Source organism: Nelumbo lutea, chromosome 6 (assembly GCF_056320005.1).
Source record: "Nelumbo lutea isolate HS-2025 chromosome 6, American lotus-T2T, whole genome shotgun sequence".
Taxonomy (NCBI): Eukaryota; Viridiplantae; Streptophyta; class Magnoliopsida; order Proteales; family Nelumbonaceae; genus Nelumbo; species Nelumbo lutea.
The window spans coordinates 19711569-19737018 of NC_142689.1; the positions used below are offsets into that span (position 1 = coordinate 19711569).

General features: G+C 38.6%; 2 protein-coding genes across 5 annotated transcripts; both read left to right on the plus strand.

The window, feature by feature from the left end:
* Positions 1–809: 809 nt before the first annotated feature.
* On the plus strand, positions 810–4381 carry LOC148847764 (F-box protein At3g07870-like). Its single transcript, XM_088948925.1, has 2 exons — positions 810–2056; positions 4129–4381. Exons 1-2 carry the CDS (start codon positions 867–869, stop codon positions 4181–4183), a joined length of 1245 nt encoding a protein of 414 aa, XP_088805051.1. The 5' UTR covers positions 810–866; the 3' UTR covers positions 4184–4381.
* Positions 4382–8615: 4234 nt separating this feature from the next.
* Positions 8616–22780, plus strand: RPAC43 (RNA polymerase I subunit 43). Of its 4 annotated transcripts, none has more exons than XM_088949494.1 (9): positions 8616–8838; positions 8971–9156; positions 10038–10167; positions 10270–10350; positions 10469–10668; positions 21235–21330; positions 21437–21530; positions 21635–21751; positions 22430–22780. In XM_088949494.1, exons 1-9 carry the CDS (start codon positions 8728–8730, stop codon positions 22531–22533), a joined length of 1119 nt encoding a protein of 372 aa, XP_088805620.1. In that variant the 5' UTR covers positions 8616–8727; the 3' UTR covers positions 22534–22780. The 4 variants fall into 4 exon arrangements, with proteins under 4 accessions (XP_088805620.1, XP_088805622.1, XP_088805619.1 ...); XM_088949496.1 differs by having other exon boundaries at positions 8975–9156; positions 10240–10350; XM_088949493.1 differs by having other exon boundaries at positions 8619–8838; positions 10240–10350.
* The last annotated feature ends 2670 nt before the right edge of the window (positions 22781–25450 follow it).

Here is a 25450-nt window from a genome sequence, read left to right on the forward strand (position 1 = left end):
ATGACAACTTTAAAATATGTTTCCAATGCAATTTCAGATGTGCATGTGGGGCATCTGTTTGAACATATAATATTCACCCAATGTGAATTCCCATGTATGAGATGTGTAAATATAGATATGCTGAAACATGTTGGAATGGTTTTTTTGCTAGTAAGAGATCGGCTCCTCTGTTGTATTTGTATTCACCCAATTCCATCAGGTGTCTTTGGAAACCATTGAGACATGAATAACAAAATAAGGACATTTAAAACCATTTATTCCCTACAAGGCCAATGAAAACCGAGGTCCTTATAATTCTCGTTGAAATCGCCTTTAAATTAGAGCTGTCAATAGATTGGGTCTTGTTCAAATTAAAATAGTGAACTGTTAATTTGTTAATAAAACAAGCGTCTTTAATCAAAATTTATTATTTTGTATTTTGTTTATGAAATTTATCTTTTTTAGATATAAAATCTAACAAAAATGAAGAATGGCACAAAATTCAGAGATTTATATTATTAGATCCCGACCCAATAATTAATCAAGACAAAAGGAGACCAGAACGACAGAACCAACATAATTGGTCCGGTCGGTTCGGTTCTGTTGGGTAAATCCCATCCATTGACAGTATTTCAGGTATAAACTTTTATTTTTCGGTTAAGATTCTAACGTCAAATTAACGGAAGGGGTCTCTGTATCATATTTCTGCAATACAGGGAGAGGTTTTTGAAGAGATCAGAAACTACAGGGAGGATTAAGAAGTTCTCAGAATCTACAGACGAGGAGGTTAAAGTTGACTGTTAAAAGCAGTTGCTTCGTATAGTCTTCCTGAAAAGGAGCGAAGAACAACCGCCTAAGTTCCGAACCCAACAGTACTCGTCATCGCCATGTCGTCGAGAAGCCTCCCTGAAGAAGTCATCTTCGACATTCTCTGTAGACTTCCCGTGAAGTCAATACTGCGATCTAAGTGCGTCTGCAAATCATGGTTCGCCTTAATCAGCGACCCTCTATTCGTCAAACAACATCTGAACCGAGTACTTGAAAGCATTACCACCCCCAACGACGATGGCGGATCCTCTAATTTCATCGTCGTCTCTTCTGGAATTGTCTATCACGTAGATGATGGTTCTGAGACAGCAATGCATGATGGGTCGTCGAGAAAAATTGATTTGCCGTTTCAGGATTCTTTCAGATGCCTATGGGTAGCGGGTTCCTGTAATGGGTTGGTGTGCTTGGCCAACGAGACATACGATGACACCCTAGAAGACTTGTTTGTATGGAACCCATATATTGGAGATTACATTAAGTTGCCGGAAGCCCCTTTTGAGCTTCCTCCATCCTCCCTACTAATGAATGATGTTTCGGCCTTCGGCTACACCTCCGCCCTTGACGAATACAAAGTCGTAAAAATTATTCATACTCTTGATATTTCAAGAAGACCAGGAGTCAATCGATCCATAATTCTGGTGCATACAGTCGGAACTGATTCGTGGAGAAAGATTGGGGAAGACGTCTCTTTCCAAATTGACTGTCGTTCTGGTGGACTTCTTTTACATGGAGCTATTCACTGGGCGGCGATTCGCCTAATTCCGGTGGGTGTGATGAGTCTCATTGTCTATTTCGATCTTGAGGACGAGGCTTTCTGGGAGCTCCCGCCGCCCAACATAGGAGAGGTTGATAAAGATTTCTTTCAATTGGGGGTGTTGAGAGGATGCCTCTGTGCATTTCATTCTGTTCTTGGGGAAAGGATTGACATTTGGATAATGGAAGATTACGGGGAGAAAGAGTCCTGGATTAGACGGTTCTCTTACCAATGGCGAGCAATAGCTAGGGGTTTAGAATCGTATGAACCAACGTGGTTTGTGAGGGATGGGGAGATTTTTCTCAAGAATGCTTCTGGAGAGGTGGTTTTGTATCACCCGATACGCGAAAGGGTTCTTCCGCTTCCAAATGCTCGGGATCGGGAATTTAAAAGAATACTTGGTTACGTTCGGACCCTTGTCTCGCCGCTTTCTCTCAACACTGACAGTGGAATAGATAGGAAACCTAAGCGAGAAAAGGAAAGAAGGAAGTTCAGGTAAAAGACAATTTTCTTTCTGCTTTATTTCATTCTATGTTGTATGCAGGTCCTATGTGAATGTGCTATCAAACCTCAGTTGGTGGCCTTCTCAGTTGGTGATAACTTATGATCTGTACCAACAAGGGTTCAGGTATCTGGTTATATAAAGCCATCTAGGATCTGGTTATTGATTCCATAAGCAATCTACATTGAAATGATGATTGTACCATCTTACAAAAAAAAAAAATCCCTTTTTCAACCAATTCCACCTTCTATTTTAAATTACTCCAATTTCAATCCATGAGCTCTAATTCATTGTTTATAGTTTGGTACTTTGATTGTTTAGTCTTGGTTCGGTTTTTTCCCCTTTAGAGACAGGATTGTGCTATTTAAGATTAGATATTGTTTTTGCGACTTAAATTCCATGTCAATTAGCTTTCCAAAATGCCCCCAACCCCCAGTAGAACTCAGTCTCAAACAGAGTTAGGTTAGGTAGTTTTCCTTCCAATGGAAAACATTATGTAGGGATTTTACATCATCTGAACCGGCATGGTTTTTGTGGGATGGTGTGATCATTGTCAATAATGCTTCTGGAAAGGTGGTTTTATATCATCCAATACACCGGGTTTGTCTTCACAGTGTTCCAGAGTTTAATGGAATACTTCGATGTGTTATTTTGGCATGTTGGGCCCTCATTTAACTGCTTTTGTTTAAGGCTAATAATGGAGTTGATAGGCCACCTAAGAGAGTAGAAAGAAGGAAGCAGAGGTAAATATACAGAATTCCTTTCTTTTCCATTTCTTGTTTTTTTTTTTTTTTTTACTTTTTCTTTCTTTCTTTTTCAATAAGGTCTGTCTAGATGTATCTCTATACCTCTGTTTGATGTTAATATCTATTTGGAGATTCAAATCAATGGCTGGCTTCTGGATATCGCATCATCAAATCCAGTAATATGGCTCTAATGGTCCTAGAACTAGAGTTGGGATTGGTAAAGGAGACTCAAAATCGGTGATAGGGTAGCTGCAAACAGGTACTATGGGGCTTTGGACTCACAGGCAGAGCTTGAGGAGATTACAAGCCTTTCAAGAGAGATAGGACTACTGATTAGATGGGTTAGAAGGTCAGCAAATGGTTTGGATGACTCTCTAGCCAAACAAGTGGAGAATTAATCTGGGCTGAGTTGTAATAGTAAACTTTTTGGGGGTCGAAATCACTAGTATTAGGGATTGGACCTGTGTATCCTTAAAAGGTTATCCAAATTTAATGAAACTTACCGTTTCCTATCAAGTGTTGTTTGTGAGGAAGCTGGCAATGCTGCCATAAAGTGCTGCTGTGCTGGCTCATTGCATTTTCTAATGTGGATAGCATAGACAAACAAACACAAATGATTTAATGCTCTATTTCTTCGTGGGGGTATTGAAAGGAATATTAAAAAAAATAGAACTCTTTTATCTCCTTAAATTATAGTTAATTCTCATACTATTGGTTTATAATTCCACCAGTTAAGAGCAATAATTGACTTGCTATTTAACTTTTTTTTTTATCTGAATCTCCACCTGTAATCTGGATCTTCATTCTTCTAGCTTTCAAAAGAGAACAATTAAAGAAAAAAAGGAGAAAAACCTTAACTTCTTTGGATGTGGTTTGCAAGTAAAGACACATTGGAAGAAGCAAGTATCTGCTATCCACAAGTCTACCAACAAGACACTACAGCCACACATTGGGTGTATCTCCTGTACTTGTATGTTGTTATTCATGGGGAGATGTTGTCTTGTGGATAGCAGATCCAGAGTTCAACATACAAGTAGAGGAGACGTTCCCAATGTGTAGCTGTTGTCTTCTGGGTAGTGTGGGTAGCATACTTCTGGGTAGAAGACCTGAACTCAGAAAAAATTTTCAATTACTAGTTAAATGTCTTCTAATTAAGATATTGATCTATTTGTGTTGGGTTTATGGATGTAATCAATTTTTATTTTTTAATGCTCTTTCTATCTGTACCTCTTCCTTCTTTTCCTTGAAGCTCTTGTGGATATTACTGTTGCTTTGTGTTACCTCTCCCCTTTTCCTAATTTCGTATTTATGTTTTACAGGTCAGAACATGTCAGTATGAATTCTCCTTGGAGTCTTCCACTGCTGAGAGTCTGAGACTGTAGCAAAAGTAGCCATGACTATCTAATCTTCTACCTTGCGCCAGAAATCAATTAGACCAACTTGTTGCAACTTTTTAATCTTATCATTGTTTTTCCTTTTGAATTATAAAATATAAGGCAAGTAAGCAAACCTGTAAACCTATGAATTGCACACTCATTGCTGAATACATCTTGGATTATCGTTTTATGCAAATTTGTTCTTTCATTAAAAGAATAAGGTATTTACAAAGCATCTCTCAGCTTAGGCTGGCTGCGGCCACCTACCTTTTACTGTCTCTATTTACTTGACAAGCATCAATTCTTGTAGCCCTGCTACAAATTTCCCCCCTGTTAAATTTCCACGGCCTATGGGTCCTGAAAAATAAAGCAATGATTACCCATTTATCCATTATAGTCTCTCTAGATCCCCACTTATGCCAGATGGGCCTGGATTTCCCCTGCTGCAGCCATCAAATTTTATTTTTATCACATTTGTATCCAATGGTCTCCACCATGAGAGAAGAGCAGACCTAGTTGTTGAGAATTGTGCAAACCAACTGCCATCCCCCCCCAATGATATTCTCTATACAGAATGGATCTAATACTCTCGTCATTTTGATTCAGGGAGCTATTGTCTCTGTTATACTCGATGATAACACCTTTGGACCAAGCTTTGCCATTAGATTGTCTATTATTTTTTTCTTCCCACGAAGTCCTGTACTTTAAATATTTCTTTTGGGTGGTGATACAAAAAATAAATAAATAAAATAAAATAAAATAAAACCTGAAAATGGATTTTATTTAGTGGTGCAACTTGGGCGGTTTGGTCTTCGCCTATAGGGCAAAGGCGAGTGATTCAATACCAAAAAAAAAATCAAGTTGGGCTTGGGCCTAGCCTCAAATCCAGCCCAAGCCCGATCTAACCTTATTCCAACCCGAGCCCAGCCTGATTATACATGTATATATACATATGCGGACACATATTTGCATGCATATATGCATATATGCATACTTTTTAGTAAATTATACATATATGCAATCATGCATACGCACACGTATATCAATTTTTAGTGTGGGCTAATTGACCAATCAAAACCTGGCCCGAACCCGAGACAAGCCCAAACCCAACCTGAGTGCATTGGGATTTAGACAAAATTCTTAGGGTTGGAGTTGGGTTGAATTCTAAATTGGTTTAGGAATTGTAAAATTGTTTTCTTTTTTCCTGAATTTTTTCCTTGCGCCCAAGGGTTTAACCCGACATGGGGCATATCATATTGGTATCAGGCAAGGGGGGGTAAAGAAGAGGATATGCATTTGTATTGGCCCGTATGGCCATATCGAATTGTATCAACCGATACGACAATGACCATGTTTTCACTTCTGACTTTTTAAAAAAATACGTCTATTGTGATTTGAATACAAATTTCTCAACGCACAAGCTTTAAACATCTTTAGGCTACTAGGCCAACCTTCGTCTTGTTATACTTAATGAAATAAAATAAAATTTATCAATTCTAACGTCTAAATGTAATCGAAACAAATATATTCATGTTCAACGACTTCAACTAAAAGATGAAAAAATACCATTAAATTTTTATTTTGTAAGCTAATGGAATAAATAATTTCTCAAGCCCACATTTATATCAAAATGTAGTTTTTAATGTTAATAAATTTATACAAATAAAAACATTAATAATGGAATAATTATTTTAATGCTTAAAATTTATAACTTTAAACATTATATGTGTCTTAAAATTTTTATAAATTATTAATTAATATTTAATATGTATTAAATAGCAACATATTAATTAATATTTTTTAAAATTATTAATTAATATTTAATTTGTATTAAATAGCAACATATTAATTAATATTTAATATGCATCTTAGAAATTTTAATATATTTAATATATTTTAAGTTAAAATTATAAAAGTACTGATTACCAAACATTTGAGAATTAATTTTACTTAAAATTTTCTGTTAAGGTTAAAATTTGAAATTAGTAAAATAGGAAATAATTGATATAATAATTCACATATAATAGTTGCATACGCTTTGTACCTTGAACTTTAATAGAAAATAATAGGGAAAATTCCCGATTAGTACCTCGTACTTTGTGCCTAATGCCACTTTGGTCTCCAAACTTTAAAACACAACAATTTAATACCTAAACTTTCAAAACGTGCCAATCCAGTACTTTCCATTAACCAACCTATTAACTAATCGTTACGTGGCATTTGAAAAGACATAAGCGCCCTTCAAGTTTTATCTAATTCTCTTTATCAACCATCCAAATATTGACAAAAAATGAACAATTCCATATCTATGTGATCCCGACTTTCTTGAATAGAAGAAGTAAGGATTTAGGATGGTTCATTTTTTATCAACATTTGGATGGTTGATAAAGAAAATTAAATGACACTTGATGAGGGCGAATTTGGCCCTCCAATGACATTATGACACCTAGCACCTCATGCCAAATGAGTGCAGCCCCTTGACAGCTAGACAACTCGAACTCGCCATAGGCAGCCCGCCACAAGGCAGTTCGCCACAAGCAGCTCGCCATCATGCAACTCGCCATAGGCATCGCTATAGGTAGCTCGCTATAGGCAACTTGCTACAGGTAGCTCACTACAGGTAGCTTGTTACAAGCAACTCGCTACAGGTAGCTCGTTATAGGCAACTCGTTACAGGCAGCTCGCCCTCATGTAGCCTAGCACCTTAGAACAAATAGGTGACACCCGAGACCACTTTGGCAACAACTTGCCTTTGCTAAGTTAATATTGTCCCACTAGGCGTAGCCTAGCATAGGCGCAGCCTGGCACGGGTGCGGCCTGACCTTGACACGACCTAGCCCTGGCACGAGTTAGCGCAACTTGACCCTAGCACGAGCTGGCAGCCTGGCCTTGGCGCAACCTGGTCCTAGCACAAGTTGGCGCCCTGGCCCAGGCGCGACCTAGTGGCCTAGCCCACGCGCCAACTTGACAACCTCAAGGAACACACCACCGTACCTCGCATTTTATGGGATTGTGACTTGTAACGGCTATATTAGCTTACCCACTCCCCGAGTTAGGCGGAAATGGGCAACCTTACTAGTTGGTGGCTTTATCCCCACTTAACACGAAAGCAGGTCCCGTCATAGCGGGAATCCAAGAACTGCTCCACCTAACCCACGAGGACTCCATTATATATAAACCTCACCCCCCAAGGGCAAGAGGAGGCAAAAAAGAAGGATGTGGGTAACCTCTGCTCTCTAGCTCTCTCATTCTCTAATATCATTCTTAGCTCTCTCATTCTCTAATAACCCCCGAGTTCTTTGATTCAGTTCGTGCAAGTCCCTCATTTTCCGCGGTCTATAGTGGAGCAAATCATCTCCAGCAGGAAGTAGCCGGTTTAGTTCCTGTTGCTACTGGTAGCCAGATCACCTCCTGCAATGAGCAACTGGGTTGCACTACGCCAAGGAGCTCCACTTCAGCCTGAGTCGTCGGCCACTTGAGAACAGATGAGCTGACGAGGTACTTAGCCAAAAAATGATACGTAACCAGAAAACAGTTATATCAACACTCAAAGGGCATTTGTGTCTTTTCAAATGCAACTTAATGGTTGATTAACAATAGGTATTAGATTGGCATGTTTTGAAAGTTTGGGTATTAAATTGTCACATTTTAAAGTTTGGAGACTAAAGTGGCACTAGGCCCAAAATACAAGGTACTAATGGGGAATTTTTCAATAACTTTGTGCATGTATTCATTTGTAATAAGAAATATAATATATTCTAGCATTCTTAATTGATATGTTATCAATAAAATTGTATGGTTTACATGTGTCCCGTTATATTAATTGTAATATATATTTTTTATATACTATTAGAATATACATTTTTCATATATTTATACATTAATTATGATTATTTTGACCTTAAATATGATGTTAATAATATGTTTATAGAATTTATATGCATTTCCATTAAGTGTTTATATATTTTTTTATTCACATTCATGCATTTCAAAAACTATCCATATTCATATCTATATCTGAATGATTTAATACCGATGCTTTAATATTTAGATACATCCTATATTAAACGTATTGTATCCCCTTATATTTTGAGAGTCCGATAGATTTTTGGCCCTGAATCTGATATCCCGAATTTGGAGTTATAATTTACATCCATTAAAATCTGATTCTAATAAAAATTTATTATTTTATATATATGTATAGCATAATGATATATATTTATTATATATATATATATATATAAGTTAAAAATCATTATTTTTTATTTTTTATTTTTTTGATATTTTAAATACAATAATATGATTGCGGATTAAATCCAAATCCGATTTGATAATTAGAAGTGGATGCGGATACGGATGCTTGATAATTGGATGCGAATGCGGATGCACATGGATCCGATCCGTTTATAGCCCTAATCTGCATCACCTTGTTTATTTTTGTTTCGTTCTCTCTCAGCCCAAGACCAAGTATCAAATGCAAACTTCTGCTAGTTCTTACTTCTCAGGCTCAGGCTCAGAATACAGAGTGGAGAAGAATCAAAGATGCCTAGGGTTTCAGCTTTGGATTTGCCTGATGTTCCAAAAGGCCAGCTCCCTCCACACCTCGAGCTTCAGAGGACTCGCGTCCTCTGCGCATCTGATGCACCCACTCATGTACGTTTTTCAATATATAGATTTTTTTCTTTCGTTTTTTTTTTTTTTTTGGGGGGGGGGTGGGGGCGGGGGGAGATTTACTTACTGGATTCTTTGGTTACTCAACTTGGTGTTTTGTGTTTGTGCCTGAAGACAGAAACTATTCAATACTCCGGTGCTTATGCATCCGTTGGAGTCGATAATAGCTTGAGACTGGACCAGTTCTGCCGAGACTTTAGAGTTGAAGTAATTCGTCTTACAGAGGATGATATGGAATTTGACATGGTTGGCATCGACCCTTCACTAGCCAATGCATTTAGGAGAATTCTCATAGCAGAGGTATGATCTAAGGCAAGAAACAGTCATCTTACGTCTTTGGTTCTTCTCTGAATTGGTATGTGCTACTATCTCCAACAATCTGCTATTGTGACGGCTCTACATTGATGAAACGGGTATCAAACAACCTAATGCAGTGACGTGGACTTATTTTTTCACCACTCCGAAAGAACTACAACTAAGAAATTTTGGACTCGTCATTCATATTGACAGAAGAAGCAATCAAGCAACCTAAAATCCTTGCAGTTACTTAACAACTAAATAGAACCTAATTGATATGGCTGCTATATATTCTCTGAATTTTGGAAATATGAGCTACTGAGCTCAATCATCAACAAACCTTGAGATGTCTTAAACTACTCAAGATAAAGTTTTATTTTGTTTGCAAAATTCAGTATCATCATCGTCATCATCTAAGCCTTATCCCAACTTTATAAAATCCAGTATATCACTTTTATAAACTCTTTTTAAGTGAACCAGTTATTTATTCTTTAGTCTCTAATGAGTAATAGTTCTGAAGGGATTACTTCTTCCACCCTGTACTAGAAATGATCACCTTAATCATAATCACTAACCCCCATGATGATGCCTAGGGTAAATTTTTTGCACGCAATTGAATATCCGACCACATGTATTTTAGCCTCATCTCTTCTTGATCCATTTGCCTTCTTTTTCATATTAGTGAAAGCTGTAATTCTTGTTTTCATCACAATCCCATCAATTTGTTTATCAACCAATATTTGAAATTACATTATGATGCTATTATGTCCTTTTTTATTTGTACTTTCTCTAGCATTAGTATTTAGTGACCATGTGTGTGGCATCATTTTTGTTGGGATTTTATAGTGTTTTCCTAATTCTGGTTAGCCATTATTTGCATGTAGGTTCCAACAATGGCTATTGAGAAAGTTCTCATTGCAAACAATACATCGGTGGTTCAAGATGAAGTTCTTGCCCACAGGCTAGGCCTTATTCCGATCAAGGTTGACCCAAGGCTATTTGAGTACATGTCAGGTTGATCTCAGATATATCATGAAGATATATATATATATATTTTTTTTTAACTTTTGTTTCTGTTATTTTTAGATGTACTAATTTGCAAGCTTATCTTGGTAGAAAATGATACTCCAAATGAAAAGAATACAATAGTTTTCAAACTTCATGTTAAATGTAAAATAAAGGGTCCCCGTCTTACAGGTACAATTCTTGTGCATGGTATCAACTGTTTGTCTTTTTTTTTTTTTTCCTTGTCTGTTTCTATTCTTTTCTAATTTGGCTCATGATAATGATGGTATGATTCAAATACATAATGCAGTGAAATCAGATGAACTTAAGTGGTTATCGAATGGGAGTGAACTTCCACTGGAAATGGAAAGCCACACTTTAGATCCAGCTTCGAAACAGAAAACATACACGGCATTCACTTGCAGCCAGGATTCATTGCCGGAATTTTTCAACAATCGAATTACTCCTAAACATCAAGATATTATTATTGCTAAGCTTGGCCCAGGCCAGGTAACATTGTAGCTTATCTCATGTTCATCCAGTGTATTTTCTACATTTGAAGCTTGCATAAAGAGAGATATCAACTCAACTAAACCATGCCCCAACTATATGGGCTTGGCTACATGAATCCGATACCACCATTTTGCTTTGTTCAGTATTGTATCCATTGTAAATTGTCACCATCATCATCAAAGCTTTGTCCCAACTATTTCGGGTCAGCTATATGAATCCTGTTTCACCATTCCAAAAAAGACAGTTCAGGATCCATGACCATCATTTTTAACTCATGGACCATTAAATCATTTTTACTACTTAGCCCTATGTTCTTTTTGATCTGCTCCTAGCTCTTCTAGACCCTTCAACTTGTAACAAATCACTTTTACACACTGGTATGTAAATGGTCTTATTTGTATGTGCCTAAACTCTTAGTCTACTTTACTTTTAGGTTCCTTTGAACAAGTTCATTTCTGATCCTATGCTTTCGAGTATTCTCATTCATTCATCTCAGCATTCACATTTCCACTATAGCAGTGGAGAGTGAGAAAAAGGGATGCTACTTTGCAATCATTACACTCACTAGAGGTGGCATGATTTTAACTTTCAGAAAGACTGCATGCTATGGATTTTTTTACCATTTGGCAATAGAAAGGCTAACTTCTTATTTCTTATGTCTACTGATTAAAGAGCTGCCCTATTTCTTACTATAGAAGTTACTATTGCTATAATTTTCTTTAAGTACATTACAAGATGTCTCCTTTTTTATCAATGAAAAAGAATTTATTAATCAAAAGATCAGAGCAATGCAAGCATCCCTATGAGAGGCACGAGCTGCATCCTCTCCAAAAACATAGGTTAAACAAAGAGCAAGTTACAACTGTGTCCAAAACAAATGCTCCCTATTAACCTCTTGCTTGGTTAAACAATCAGCCAAAGTATTTGCCGCCCTTCCCACCCATTGTATGCTTATATTCATATGCTATGTAAGCTCATTGAATTTCTTGATTTCATTCCTATAGCACCACATAATAGAATCTAAATCCTTTAACCACCCAGTCCCCTTCTATTAGTAGGGACTCCACTCCGAGCTGATTTGTTATTTGCACTCCTTGAACAGATGGTAGTAATTCATCCCTTATAGAGTTTCCAACTCCCATCAGACTCGAGGAAAAAGATAAAATATTCCCAACTTCATTTCTGAGGACCCCACCTATACCAGGCGGGCCTGGATTACTAAGACTACTTCCATTCCATCAGAGTTTAGTTTTACATAACCTTCAGGGAGAGTGTCCAAGTCACTGGTAATCTGTTCTTTCTGGAAGAGCAACTTGCCACAGAAGATCAATTCCTCTAGAGATCATCAAAGGAAAAAGGAATGAATACTTCCAAAGTTTTTAACAAATGGATTGCCCTATACATCAAACAATCCTCCATCTCTTATAGACTTCTCTCCTCTCAGAAGATTCTTGTGTTCCTTTCTTTGCAAATGGTCCACAGTAAAGCTGCTCTAGCACACCTCCATACACTTTCCTCTTTTTATAGGCCAAGCAAAGGTAGGGGAATCAAATAGCATGATAATGGATAACCTCTAATGACAAAGTCCACTGTCCACCTACACCCAAACAAAGATAAAGCCAACCCCATAATTATGCAATAACCAAACAAGGAATTAGTAAATGATAGCAATCTTCACTGTTATACTTACAAAGAACACACCGATTAGGTGAGATGCACTGGAAATGTCTTCTCTTTTGTAAGTTATCAAAGGTGTTTACTTTCCCATAGAACACTTCCCAACAAAAAACACTAACTTTAGGGGAAAAAGCCTACACCTAACTTCCTTAAAGGGAAAATACTGAGAAGAATGAAGCTGACAAAGGGATTTAAACAAGAGGCACACAAAAAGACCCTTTGGGAAGTAAAGACCAAATCCTTTTTGTCTGGTTTTGAGGGATCCATACAAACCTTACTAAGGGTACTCAACAAACTAGACAAGGAACCAATCTCCTCATCCCTTAGTCCTCTATGAAAACCAAAGTCCCAGGTTGGGGCCAAAGGAGTTACTTGGAGTGGGGATAAATTTGGACACAACCTCCTTTTTGTACAAAGAGATGGAATATAGGGAAGGAGAAAGGTCTTTTAAAGCGTAATCCCCAACCTAAACATCCTCCCAAAAATTAACAAAATTCCTAAAACACACATTATACCTAACATACCTGAAAAAATGGAAAAGAATATTGTGAATTGCCTTCAATGGTGTTGCCAATGTGGTTGACAAGATACACCGGCATCCCAACCATTCTCTTAACAACCATGAATACTTGCCACCATTTTATGCCACAAACTCCCTCTTTCCAAAGGCCACCTCCACAATCATTTTCCTAATAATGTTGTATTCTCTAGGTGGGATCCTAAAGATAGAGAGGAAGTAGGTTGGAAAATTGGCAAGAGTAGTCCTAATCAGAGTGATACACCCTCCCAAAGAGATACAATTCTTCTTCCACAAAGCTAGTCTCTTCTCAATTTTTTTTTTTTTTTTACTACTGGGTTCCAAAACACATTCTCCCTAGGGTTGGCTCCTAATGGAAAGCCCATATACTTCAAAGGCCAACCAGATATAGAACACTCTAAGCAAGCCACAATAGCGTCTACTTTCCTACCCTCCATATTTATCCCTTCTATGCAGCTTTTATCCAAGTTAATTTTCAGGTTAGAAAGCATTTCAAATTCCTTACCTTTCTGATATTCACCCCTTCACAAAAATAATTGTATCACCTACAAACTAAAGGTGTGTAACTGGAAAATAATTACTTTCCAACCTCCAAACTCTTATCAAGTCCTCCCTATCAACAGATGAGATCAGCCTAATAGACAAATCAGCTACTAAAATGAATAGAAACAAAGAGAGTCACCTTGCCTAACACCCCTAGAAGTTGGGAAGAAGTCCTTCACCACTATATTCACCAAAATAGAATAGTGGTGAGCTAATGCAACCAAACACCCAATTACACGATTTTTCCCCAAAGTAATAATTTCTCAACACCTCTATTAAGAACTCTTGGTTCACCAAATCATAAGCTTTTTCAAGTTCCAATTTACATACAAAGCCTTTTTGCCTAGATCTCGTCAGCTCCTCCACACATTCATTAGCAACCAAAATCTGATCTATTATTTGTCTTCTTTGTATGGAGGCTCTTTGGGGTTGACTAATGGGAAAAGCAAGGACCTCTTTAATCCTCAAGAAAGGACTTTAGCTAAAATTCTATAAATATTAGTCACCAAACTATCAGTTGAAAGTCTATCAGGTGATTAGCATCAGACCTCTTAGGGACTAAGGTCAAGAAAGTGGCATTGACTCTTGGGCTGACTATGGTGATGTTTGGTTCTGTGGGTGTTTATTGAAAAAATGCCACCGCATCAGTGCCACATAGGTGTTAGCGTTAAATTTTTCTTCTTCTATTTTCCATGTCATGGAAAAATTTGGTATTCTCACCACCTTCCTTAATCCACTTGTGCCTTGACTTTTGCCTCCAAGAATCCTCTCTTGTTCTAGTTTTTTTTTCAACTACCTTCTTAGAAGTCTATCTTGCTCATTCAAGTTCCTTTGAGACTCCTTAGTATCCCGTGGCCAATTTTTGTTTCTCAACTCTCCCAAAGTGGTCTCTGTTCCATTCTTTTAAATTGACTATGAACCTTTGCAATTTCCTGTGAAATCTAATCCCCTTCCATTTAACCCCTCTCAAATCTTCATTCCCCCAAACTTTCACTTTGCTTAGGAAGTATGGTTTGTTAACACTAGAAGTTCAGGACTGTTATCAGTCTTGAACCCTAATGAATCTCAGGATCGAAGATAAGCAGAAAGAGAGAGGAGAGAAGAGAAAGAGGGAGAAGAAGTAGTAGAACACAAGGGTTGAAAGGAGGAGCAGAAGCTTCATATTCTGCCGCCGCCGCCACTTTAATTAATATTTATAGGTTATGCTCATTACATGGAAAGGACAGATCTACCCTTAGTCTTTACATAACAAATAGAGTAAAACAAAGACTGAAATAAATAACAACTGAAACAACTAAGTGACCAATAGCTAACCCTAGGCAGACTAGAATATCTTCAACCCTACGAACACAATGGGACCATAGCTGTGGGGCCCACTTCAGTGTTCTCTACACTCCCCCTCAAGTTGGGAATAAATGTTTATCATTCCCAACTTGGATAGATCTGCCTCTAGCTTCTTCTGTGATAGAACTTTAGTGAGGATGTCTGCTAGTTGCATATTGGAGGTGATGTATGAGAGACATACTTCTTGTGATGAGACCCTCTCTCGTACAAAGTGTCGATCAACTTCAATATGTTTAGTCCTGTCATGTTGCACTGGGTTGTGTGCTATATTAATAGCTGCTTGATTATCACAATACAGCATCAGGGGCTTCTCATACTTAATGCCCAACTCCTCAAGTAGTGATCTCAGCCAAAGAATTTCAGCCACTCCATTAGCCATTGACCTATACTCAGCTTCAGCACTGGATCGAGAGACAACACTTTGTTTCTTACTCCGCCAAGAAACCAGGTTACCTCCCACAAGAGCACAATATCCAGAGGTAGACCTTCTGTCATCAACACTCCCAGGCATCTCTTCAAATATGCTAGTATTCTTTCTGCTGCTAGAAGGTGTGTGGTTCTAGGAGAATGCATGTACTGACTATAACACTAACGACATAACTGATGTCTAGTTGGGTAAGGCATAGATATAGGAGCTTTCCCACTAACCGCTGGAATATAACTTTGTCTTCAAGCAGCTCCCCACTCTCTGCATTAATTCTGTGGTTCTGTTCAATAGGTGTATCTGCAGGTTTGACACCTAGCTTTCCAGTTTCAGCCAAGAGATCTAACACATATTTCCTCTGAGAGACAAAGATCCCCTGCTTAGATCTAGCAACCTCAATACCCAAAAAATACCGTAGTGTACCCAGATCTTTCACCTCAAACTCTTGATGAAGAAGCTGTTTGAGGGACTCAATCTCATGGTTGTCGTTTCCTGTGACCACAATATCATCAACATAAACTGCAAGTAGTGTCAGTGACGACTCCACCCCTTTGATGAATAATGTATGATCTGACTGGGCCTATACATAACCGAACTTCCCAAGGGCTAGTCTGAATCTGTCGAACCAAGCTCTAGGTGACTGCTTCAAACCATACAAAGCCTTATTGAGCCGACAAACTTTCTTACATGCCTCTGTATCATAGAATACAGGAGGCAACTGCATGTAGACCTCTTCCTGCAAGTCCCCGTTCAGGAAAGCATTCTTAACATCCATTTGGTACAAAGGCCAAGTGTAGCTTGCTGCAAGAGATAATAGAACCCGAATGGTGGTCATCTTGGCTACTGGGGCAAATGTCTCCAAGTAATCTATACCATAAGTTTGAGTGAACCCCTTTGCAACTAGCCGAGCTTTGTACCTCTTAATGGAACCATCTGCATTATGCTTCACAGTAAATACCCACCTGCATTCAACTGGTTTCTTTCCTTTGGGCAAGTCAACTAGCTCCCAGGTATTATTTTTCAACAGGGCATCCATTTCAACTTGCATTGCACCTCTCCACTCCGGGACTGATAGGGCTTCTTGCACTGTTCTCGGAATAGGGACATCAGCAACAGAGGTGAGATAGGACCTGTAGGAGGGAGATAGGCGGTCATAGGCCAAAAACTGGGAGATGCAGTGGGCTGTAGATGTGGTGCAATGCCGTTTTCCTTTACGGAGGGCAATGGGAAGGTCAAGGTCATCTGCAGAGGGTGAGGTAGCAACAATGGAAGGAGTCTCTGTGGGCCCTGGGACTGTAATATCTGGACTTGGAGCCGCAGAAGAGATTGTAGCTGGCTGGGACTACTGATGACCAGGATCAATCTACCTGTATCGCCTATGATAGACTCTCAACTCCCGATCCTTTTGACCACCCTCGCTATTACAACCCTCATCATCAACTGGAATAGGTAAGGGAACAGCCCCAAAGGTATTAACCCTGTCCTCACTGCACTCCTCCCCCCTGAAGAAAAAGACCCAAATCTCCACGCTCACTACTCTCCCCCTGAGGAGAGACCCGAGAATAGTAGGGTGTCTCCTCAAACAAAGTGACATCCATGGATACAAACTTCTTCCCTGAGACAGGATCATAACAACAATAACCCTTTTGAGTTTGTGCATAACCAAGAAAGATGCATTTGGAAGCCTTGGGTTGAAACATGGAGTGATTGGGACCAAGAAGCTGAACAAAACAGGTACAACCAAATGTCTTGAGGGGAATAGTGAACAACTCCTCATTGGGGTATAGAAGGGAAAAAGGAGGTTTCATATCAAGAACCCGAGAAGGAATCCGGTTAATAAGATATACCGCCGTAAGGATAGCATCACCCCAGAAGCGAATAGGGACATTAGAGGTAAACATAATACTTCTAGCCACCTCCAAGATGTGCCTATTCTTCTTCTCTGCAACCCCATTCTGCTGAGGTGTATGAGGACACATGCTCTGGTGGATAACCCCATGATTAAGGAGGTACGATGCCAATGGCTTAGCAAAGTATTCCTTTGCATTATCAGATCTAAGTACTTTTATCCTGGCATCAAATTGTGTTAGGATCATTTGGTGGAAGTTTTGGGTCAGGACAGGCACCTCATCTCGTGATCGCATAAGATAAACCCATGAAAAATGGGTGTGGTCATCAACAAATAGTAAAAAATACCTGTACCCCCCCATAGAAGGAATGTGATATGGCCCCCAAACATCATTATGCACAATATCAAAAGAACTATTACTCCTTTTATTACTCAATGAATAAGAGTTTCTACAATGTTTAGCCAACTCACAACTTTCACACTTCAACTGAGATAACTCAACAGACTCAAACAAAGTAGGAAACAGACTCTTCAAGGACCGAAAAGATAAATGACCCAATCGGTTATGCCACAACATAACCGGACTCACAACTTGAGAAACCATTAACTTCTTATCCACTGTCTCTTCCCGACGAGAACTCTCCCCGAGCAGATAGATCCCATTCATCTCACAGCCAGTCCCAATCACCTTCTTCGTCTCCATGTCCTGAAAAAAACATCGGTCAGGAAAGAAAGTTACTGAGTAGTTCAAATGTTTGGTAATGCTACTGACGGAAAGGAGGTTAGTATCCAGTTTAGGAACATGCAAGACAGAGGACAAGCATATAGTATCTGACAGTTTGATGTCACCCTTGCCAGAAATAGGGACAAGAGAGCCATCAGCTATAGATACTTTATCCCTATCAGAAGATAAGTGATAAGTAGTAAACAGAGAGGGCAAGCTGGTCATATGGTCAGATGCACCTGAATCTATTTCCCAACACAGTTCAGTAGTACCTGGAGCGGAGGCATGGTAGGCTGAGGCTCGAGTACCTGAGTGTGCAAAGGCCGATGTAGCTGGAGCTGATGATGACTGCGGTAACTGAGCTGAACTGCCAACTTCCTTTTCCAATTGTATTAGAGCTGCCCAAACTGCAGCTAAGGTCTCTAATGGTGTGCCTCTCGTGCCAGATGAGGATGCTGAATCAGTAGTCGTAGCCACATGAGCATTACTCCTTTTATTTCTCAACTTTGCCGGGACCAAATGTGGATGCAGCTTCCAACATGTTTCTTTTGTGTGTTTAGGTTTCTTGCAATGCTCACACACCACATCCCTTTTATCATCCTTCTTTCTGTCCCTCTCTGAATCACCCTCTGTTTTGGGTTTGACAGCTATCAAGGCAGGTGTAAGCGGCTAAGGTTGCATCATGACTTTCCTCCTGGTCTCTTCACTGTGCACTAAGGAGTATGCTTGAGAGAGGGTCACACTATCTCTGGTCAAGATCTATTGCCTCACAATATCATATTCTGAATTCAGTCCTGCCAGAAACTCAAACACTCTGTTTGTCTCAATGTGCTTTCTATGTATCTGAGCATCTTTGGGACTCTCCCACTCGAGTCTCTAAGTGATCAATCTCATGCCACAGGGACTGCAAGTTAGAGAAATAGACCGACACCGGTTTCTCTCCTTGTTTAAGGGCATTCACCTCACATTTCAACTCATATGCTCTGGCAACATTAAGGGGTTGGGAGTAAGTCTCTTTCATCACATTCCATATCTCCTTGGCTGTCTTTGCCCATAAGTAATTTCGGCTGATATGGGGCTACATTGAATTACAGAGCCATGTCATAACCAAGTAGTTTTCTTGGACCCACTTGGTATACGTAGGGTCTCCCTTGGAAGGTTCTGCTACATCTCCCAAGAGATACCCTACTTTGCCCCTTCCCCCAATAGCCATCATGGCTGATTGGGCCCATTCCAAGTAGTTTGATCCATCAAACTTTACGGTTGTAATCTGAAAACCCGTATTAGAACCACCACCATAACTGTTGTTCCCAAAACTGCCTTCTGCCTGATTCTTAAGCTCCATTTCAGTCAAGAACCAGAAGTATCAAAGATTATGGTTACTACAGTCAAAACCAGCACTAGAAATCCCAACAACAGTCACAAAATCAGTAGAGAACCAATCTGTACTCACGATAGATGTGCATGAAATATATATAAGACTGATCTGAAATCAATAATCACACACAACAGCAACAGTCCGAACTGTTTTCACCCCTTCAAAAGTGTTTGAAACCCCAAAAAAAGACTGAAACACAGTTTGAAGGGCAATCTGATATGCTGAAGCCAATTCGAGGTTTTAATCGGTCCTAAGAGCCTTACGGATAAGGTTTGTATTAGGGTTAATATGAAACCCTAAAACTGATCAATGTTGAGGAGAATTCTGGGGTTTGCCGCAGGAATAAGATCACAAGTTTCGGCCTAATACTAGGGTTTGCCGTAGGGATAGGACAAAACCCTAGAGAAACCCTAGAGAATAGAGAGATAAAACCCTAGAGTAGTTCAGCCACCCTTACTGGATAGGTCCAACCTATCTTTTCTGATGTTACTTCTCTCAGAAAGTAAAAAACTTACAGTAGAATGCAGTTCGCTGCCTACCAAGGTTACCCGAACCCTAGCCTTCTCTGATTCTTCCTGATCACCAACTTGCTACAACTGTGATACTTCTTCAAACAACTGCTAATCCTCTGGAGATCTCCAAGAACCAGTCAACGAACTCTGCTTTCTCAGTCTTCCAACCTTAGATGGTTCTCATGTGGTCGGCTGGACTAGGCTCACATGAGAGAACTTAGCTCTGATACCAACTAGAAGTTCAGGACTGTTATCAGTCTTGAACCCTAATGAATCTCAGGATCGAAGATAAGCAGAAAGAGAGAGGAGAGAAGAGAAAGAGGGAGAAGAAGTAGTAGAACACAAGGGTTGAAAGGAGGAGCAGAAGCTTCATATTCTGCCGCCGCCACTTTAATTAATATTTATAGGTTATGCTCATTACATGGAAAGGACAGATCTGCCCTTAGTCTTTACATAACAAATAGAGTAAAACAAAGACTGAAATAAATAACAACTGAAACAACTAAATGACCAATAGCTAACCCTAGGCAGACTAGAATATCTTCTACCCTACGAACACAGTGGGACCGTAGCTGTGGGGCCCACTTCAGTGTTCTCTACATTAACCACATGTTCTCAAACCCAAAAGGTCTGGGTCAACTAGCATAGTCTCTGAACCTAAACTAATAGAGCAATGGTCAGAAGTGGCTTTGGGCAAAGCTCTAGACACCAAATCTCCCCAATGACTCTTCCATTCCACATTGAAGAGGAATCTATACACTTTTGAACAAAGTGGGATTTCCTGAAAACATAGTTGTCAAGGCGATGCCTAGGTGACAAGGCGCCCTTGGAGGCTCGCCTCACCTAATTGCCAAGCAGTTCTCTATAGCGTGTTATAAAAAAGTTTTATATTCTTAATTTTTTGAGGTTACAGTTATAAAATAGACATTTTAAAACTAAAACATTAATGCTTATCTACTAATTTCTTGTTATTATTATTTTTATTTGTTAGGGTTTAATCAACACAAACATCGCTAAATGCTGTATTGAACCCTCAAAGACTTCAAAACCTGAACCAATAAGTAAGGAAGAACATAAAATGTTGTCCAATCAACACATTTTCTTCTTTTACTTAACTAATTTTGTGTGTTTATATATTAATTTCTTCTTCTTCTTCCACCTTTTCTTTTCTTCTTTTCCTATAACAGAAATAGGGGTTCAGCCCCTATATTTTTTGAATTTTCTTTTCTTTCTTCTTTTTCTTCTCATGAATATGTTGGAATATGTTGATTTTCTATACTTTAACATGAAGTTTATACTTTTCTTATGAAAACTATGGATATTTATTAATGAAATATAATTATGGAACCTAGGGAACTACCCTAGGATACATGTTTTTACTTAAAAAAAAATCCATCGCCTAGGCGACAAGGTGCCCTCCTGTTGCTTAGCCTCGCCTTGGTGCCTTGAAAACTATGCCTGAAAATTGGATCAGCTGACCAGGTGTACCTAGATTGCAAGAGTGGGAATTCCTTTAACTCACTGGCTTTTATAAATTCATTAAACTTCCTCATCCAAGATGTCTCCTTTTGCAGGAAATTGAACTTGAAGCACATGCTGTAAAAGGCATGGGTAAAACTCATGCCAAGTGGTCCCCTGTGTCCACAGCTTGGTATAGAATGCTTCCTGAGGTAATATAAGGACCTTGACTCATACAATTTGTAACTGCACTGCAAAGCTGTTCAGTCCTAGAAAGAGTTTAAATCTATTCTGAGTTCTATTCACTTGTCTGGTTAGGTTGTATTATTACAAGAAGTTGAGGATGAGATGGCTGAAGAACTGGTAAAAAAATGTCCAGTTAATGTATTTGACATAGAAGATGTTGGTAAAGGTGATTCATATCCTTTCTGAAATTATGGATGTTCCTGCTGTGGTTTCATTGCTACCTTCTACATGCTTTCCTTTTTTTCTGATTGATGTTTTCATAATGAGCAGGTAAGAAGCGGGCTACTGTAGCCCGATCACGAGCTTGTACCCTGTGCAGAGAATGCATTCGAGGGGAAGATTGGGAAAAGCGTGTAGCTTTAAGACGTGTTAAAGACCATTTCATCTGTAAGTAATTTGATGTGTTTGAACAAGTAATAGCTAAGCAGAACACCCCTTGATATTTCATTGATGAAACATTTTTTCCCCTTTGCTTGATTGTTAGAATCTCATGCTGCTGACATGGGATGCCATATGGGTTCTTTGCACCTTTGCACTGTTTCCACCACCGACTCGTTTTAACCAAAATGTCGAATAACCTATCCATTAGGTGGATCAAAGGCTAGAGCTGCACCAAACAGTTCCAACCTAAACTGATAAAGTACCTAAAGGAAAAGATCCATATTTGAATTTGATTTCTGGGTCTATCCATTTTTTTTGGCCATGGTCCATCCAAGCAGACATTCCATACTTCCATTACCAAATCCAAGCAGATGCTTCCTGAATTGGTAAAGTCCAGTTGAATGACATTTGCAGGAGAGAGGAGTTGTGGCACATGTTCAACTTATAGTTGGTTTCTTATTTACACCATAAAAATGCCAAATTGATAAATCTTTGTTTAGTGATTTTTGGGTTCACTGAAACTGACACTAGCCAACCTATACGACCTGTGCTGACTTTAACTCCTAATTTTGGTCACCTATATGGAGACTCAAAACAGGGCTGACTGTAAGCATGCCATTGAAAACCGCCGAAAAGGTTTGCATAAACTGATGTTTTGATGTTTGTTCTTGTTTTTCTTTCCAGTTACTATTGAATCAACTGGAGCATTGCCTCCAGAAGTGCTATTTACTGAAGCTGTGAAGATCTTGGAAGACAAGTGTGAGCGTGTGATTACGGAGCTGTCTTGATGGTTTTGGTTTGAAAGAACAGAAATTAGGAAGCTCATTCAGAGAAAGAAAAATGATAGCTTTACAGTTAGATCTTTTTTTGTTAGATAGCTTTACAGTTAGATCTTTTTCTTTGATAGATAGCTTCACGGTTAGATCTTCTTGGCTGCTTAGGTGTTTAGACTGCTTCTGGATATGACCTCATACAGGAAGAAATTTGTACCTCAAAGCTCAGATGTTAAACAGTTCATAATCCTTATTTTTCCAACTTCGATGCTCCCATGCAAAACTTATTTTAATTTTTTGGGTAAAATACAAAAACCTCCCGAGTTTTTTTGACAATCTTATAAATCTTCCGTGTTTTGGTATGAACAGAATCCTCCCTTATAGTTTTGAAAAATGGTGCATGTACCTCCCTCTTATTAGTTTTTCTGGCCGAAAACACTAACGTCATACATTAATTTTCTTAAAATACCAGATTTACCCTTGAAGTGGTAACTGAAGCCAATCACTCTCCTACCCCTGTTTTTTCCACTTCTTTGTCTCAATTGAGCTCACCAATCGTCACTCGTCTTTTTTCTTCTTTTGCTCTGTTTTATTTATTTTTCACATTTTCTTAATTTCCTGTTTTTTTTCTTCTTCCTTATCTTTGTTCTTCATTCTCTTTCTTTCTTTCTTTCTTTTCATTTTATGGTTATTTTTTTCAAGTGACAGACAGATAAGAACCACAGTCTAGAGACTTCGTGGAGATGCCTGTTAAATGGTTCTAAGCAATTCCTTTTACTATTTAAGTAATTTAACAGAACTATTTAATCTACCCAAAAAGCTTCAACCGTACTGAATTCATCTTTATAATGCGTTCATATGATATGTGACAATACTTCAAGTGTTCAAAGAAATTACTAACATGATCTCAAATCATAAAACATAAAAAAAATATTTCAAGGTTCTATTAAGTATTAAGTGCCAACCTATTTCTTTCAATTTGACCTGGATTGTTTTATTAAGTTTAACATGAACAAAGTCAAAGACATCGCCTTCCACACGGATTGGTCCCCAAGAGCAAAAATCTTGATAAACTAGAGAAACCAAATATGGAATCTAAATTAAAATTATAACTGCCTGTTAAAATCTTATTGAAACCTATGGGAATGTTGCCAGTGAATTTGTGGAGATGTTTTTGTTTCAAAGAGAAGCTTGCTCTGTTCTTGTTGAACTTGACATAGAAGGATAATCCCATAAAAGAGGAGGACGACTTGGTATATTTAAGGGTATTTTAATAAATTTCTCTTTTAAGTTAACGGAACTTTAATGGAAGGGAGGTATTTATAGCTTTTTTCAAAACTATAGGGGAGGATTCTGTTAAAATCAAAACATGGGGGAGTTATAAGATTGTCAGAAAACTCAGGAAAGGTTTTTATATTTTATCCTAATTTTTTTTAGCTAATAAGAGAATTGGTTAACATCAATCTCAAAAAAAAATGGTTTGCTCCTACTGATAAAAAAATGGTTTACTCCTTTGGAGGACTACTGACTACATCATCAAATTTCTGCAGCTACAAGAATAAAGTATCAAAATGCCTAATAAGCGAAAGTGGCTACTAAATGGCCTTAACTCAATTTAGGCCCTGTTCTTTTCTTGAAAGCATTTTTACAATGGGGTTTTTATGGTTCAGTCCATGCCTAGGATGGAGCTAAGATTTTTAGGGGTGGACTGAATCTGCCCGAGGATTGATGCCAAGTTTATGGGCAGGATGTGGTTTACAGGGGGGGGGGGGGTTACTAGTAGATTAGGAGGGGGTTGCAAATTCAGATTTTTGAGGTGGATTGCACTCCACTTATCCCTTTTACAATTTACTCGGGTAGATGAATTTATCCATGGAAAAATTTACGGCATTTAGTTTCTCAAAATGCTACTACTTCACTCTAACATATAATTCTACTACCCACAATCATGTAAAATTATTTTCTAATCAATGAAGCTGTTTTTGTGTGTCAAAAAAATGCTGCTACTTGAATAAGTGAGACAATTTCTCAAAAGCGCCCCCATTCCTTTGTGCTATTGAGTGCATTTTAGTTCGATGATTTATCCGCCTATGGCGAGTAAAAATGCATTTTCCGTGGAATTTACATCCTTGCAAAACCACACTTCCCCATTAATCGATTCCCCCTCTCCCTCCTCCTTGTATAGTGTAAAAGGTCAGGGCATTTGACCCTAAAATCCAATATGATATTGCCTAATACATTTATGCGAGGTGCCAACCAGCTGGTTCATAAGGTCTCTTGCTGGTTATAATGGAGACTTGGGATCAAATCCTGCCTACAGCTGGATTGGGGAATGGGCTACCCCCACAGTGTAGCCCTTCAAAAGTAATAAAAAATGATATGGAATTCATCCTATATATAGTATCAATATTTTGAAGCATGTCCATGAACCAAAGATAGGTATGGGTATTTTGAGCTAAATTTGTCTCTGAAATTGGTTCCACTAAAGCTAATCAAGGTCAGCTCTTTGAGTCGATTTAGGTATGGTAAATCCTTAGCCAGTTCTAAAATTTGAAACCAGCCTAGTAGGGATTGGTTTCAAGAATCTACAACCAGACCCTACCTAATAATAAATTGGACAGGGTTGGTTCAAGGCCAATTCATAAATTGGTTTCATTTGATTTGGGTAAAATCTACCCGTTTATTCATCTTGCCTCTATAATATTTTGTTTTTTTTTTGGTAAAAACAAGCAATATCTTGCCTCTAAATCTCTTGTCGATAAAAATCTTTTCCTCTAATTCGTTGTAAACTTGTTGCTAGTACCAGGGTTTGTTCTTCGTATGAATTAGCACCAGGGTTGGGGGCTTATGGAAGGGGGGATTAACCTTTGCAACGTGCTCTACAAGGTCATCTCCAAATGGCTAGTCATGAGTAGGGGTGTTCATGGGTTGG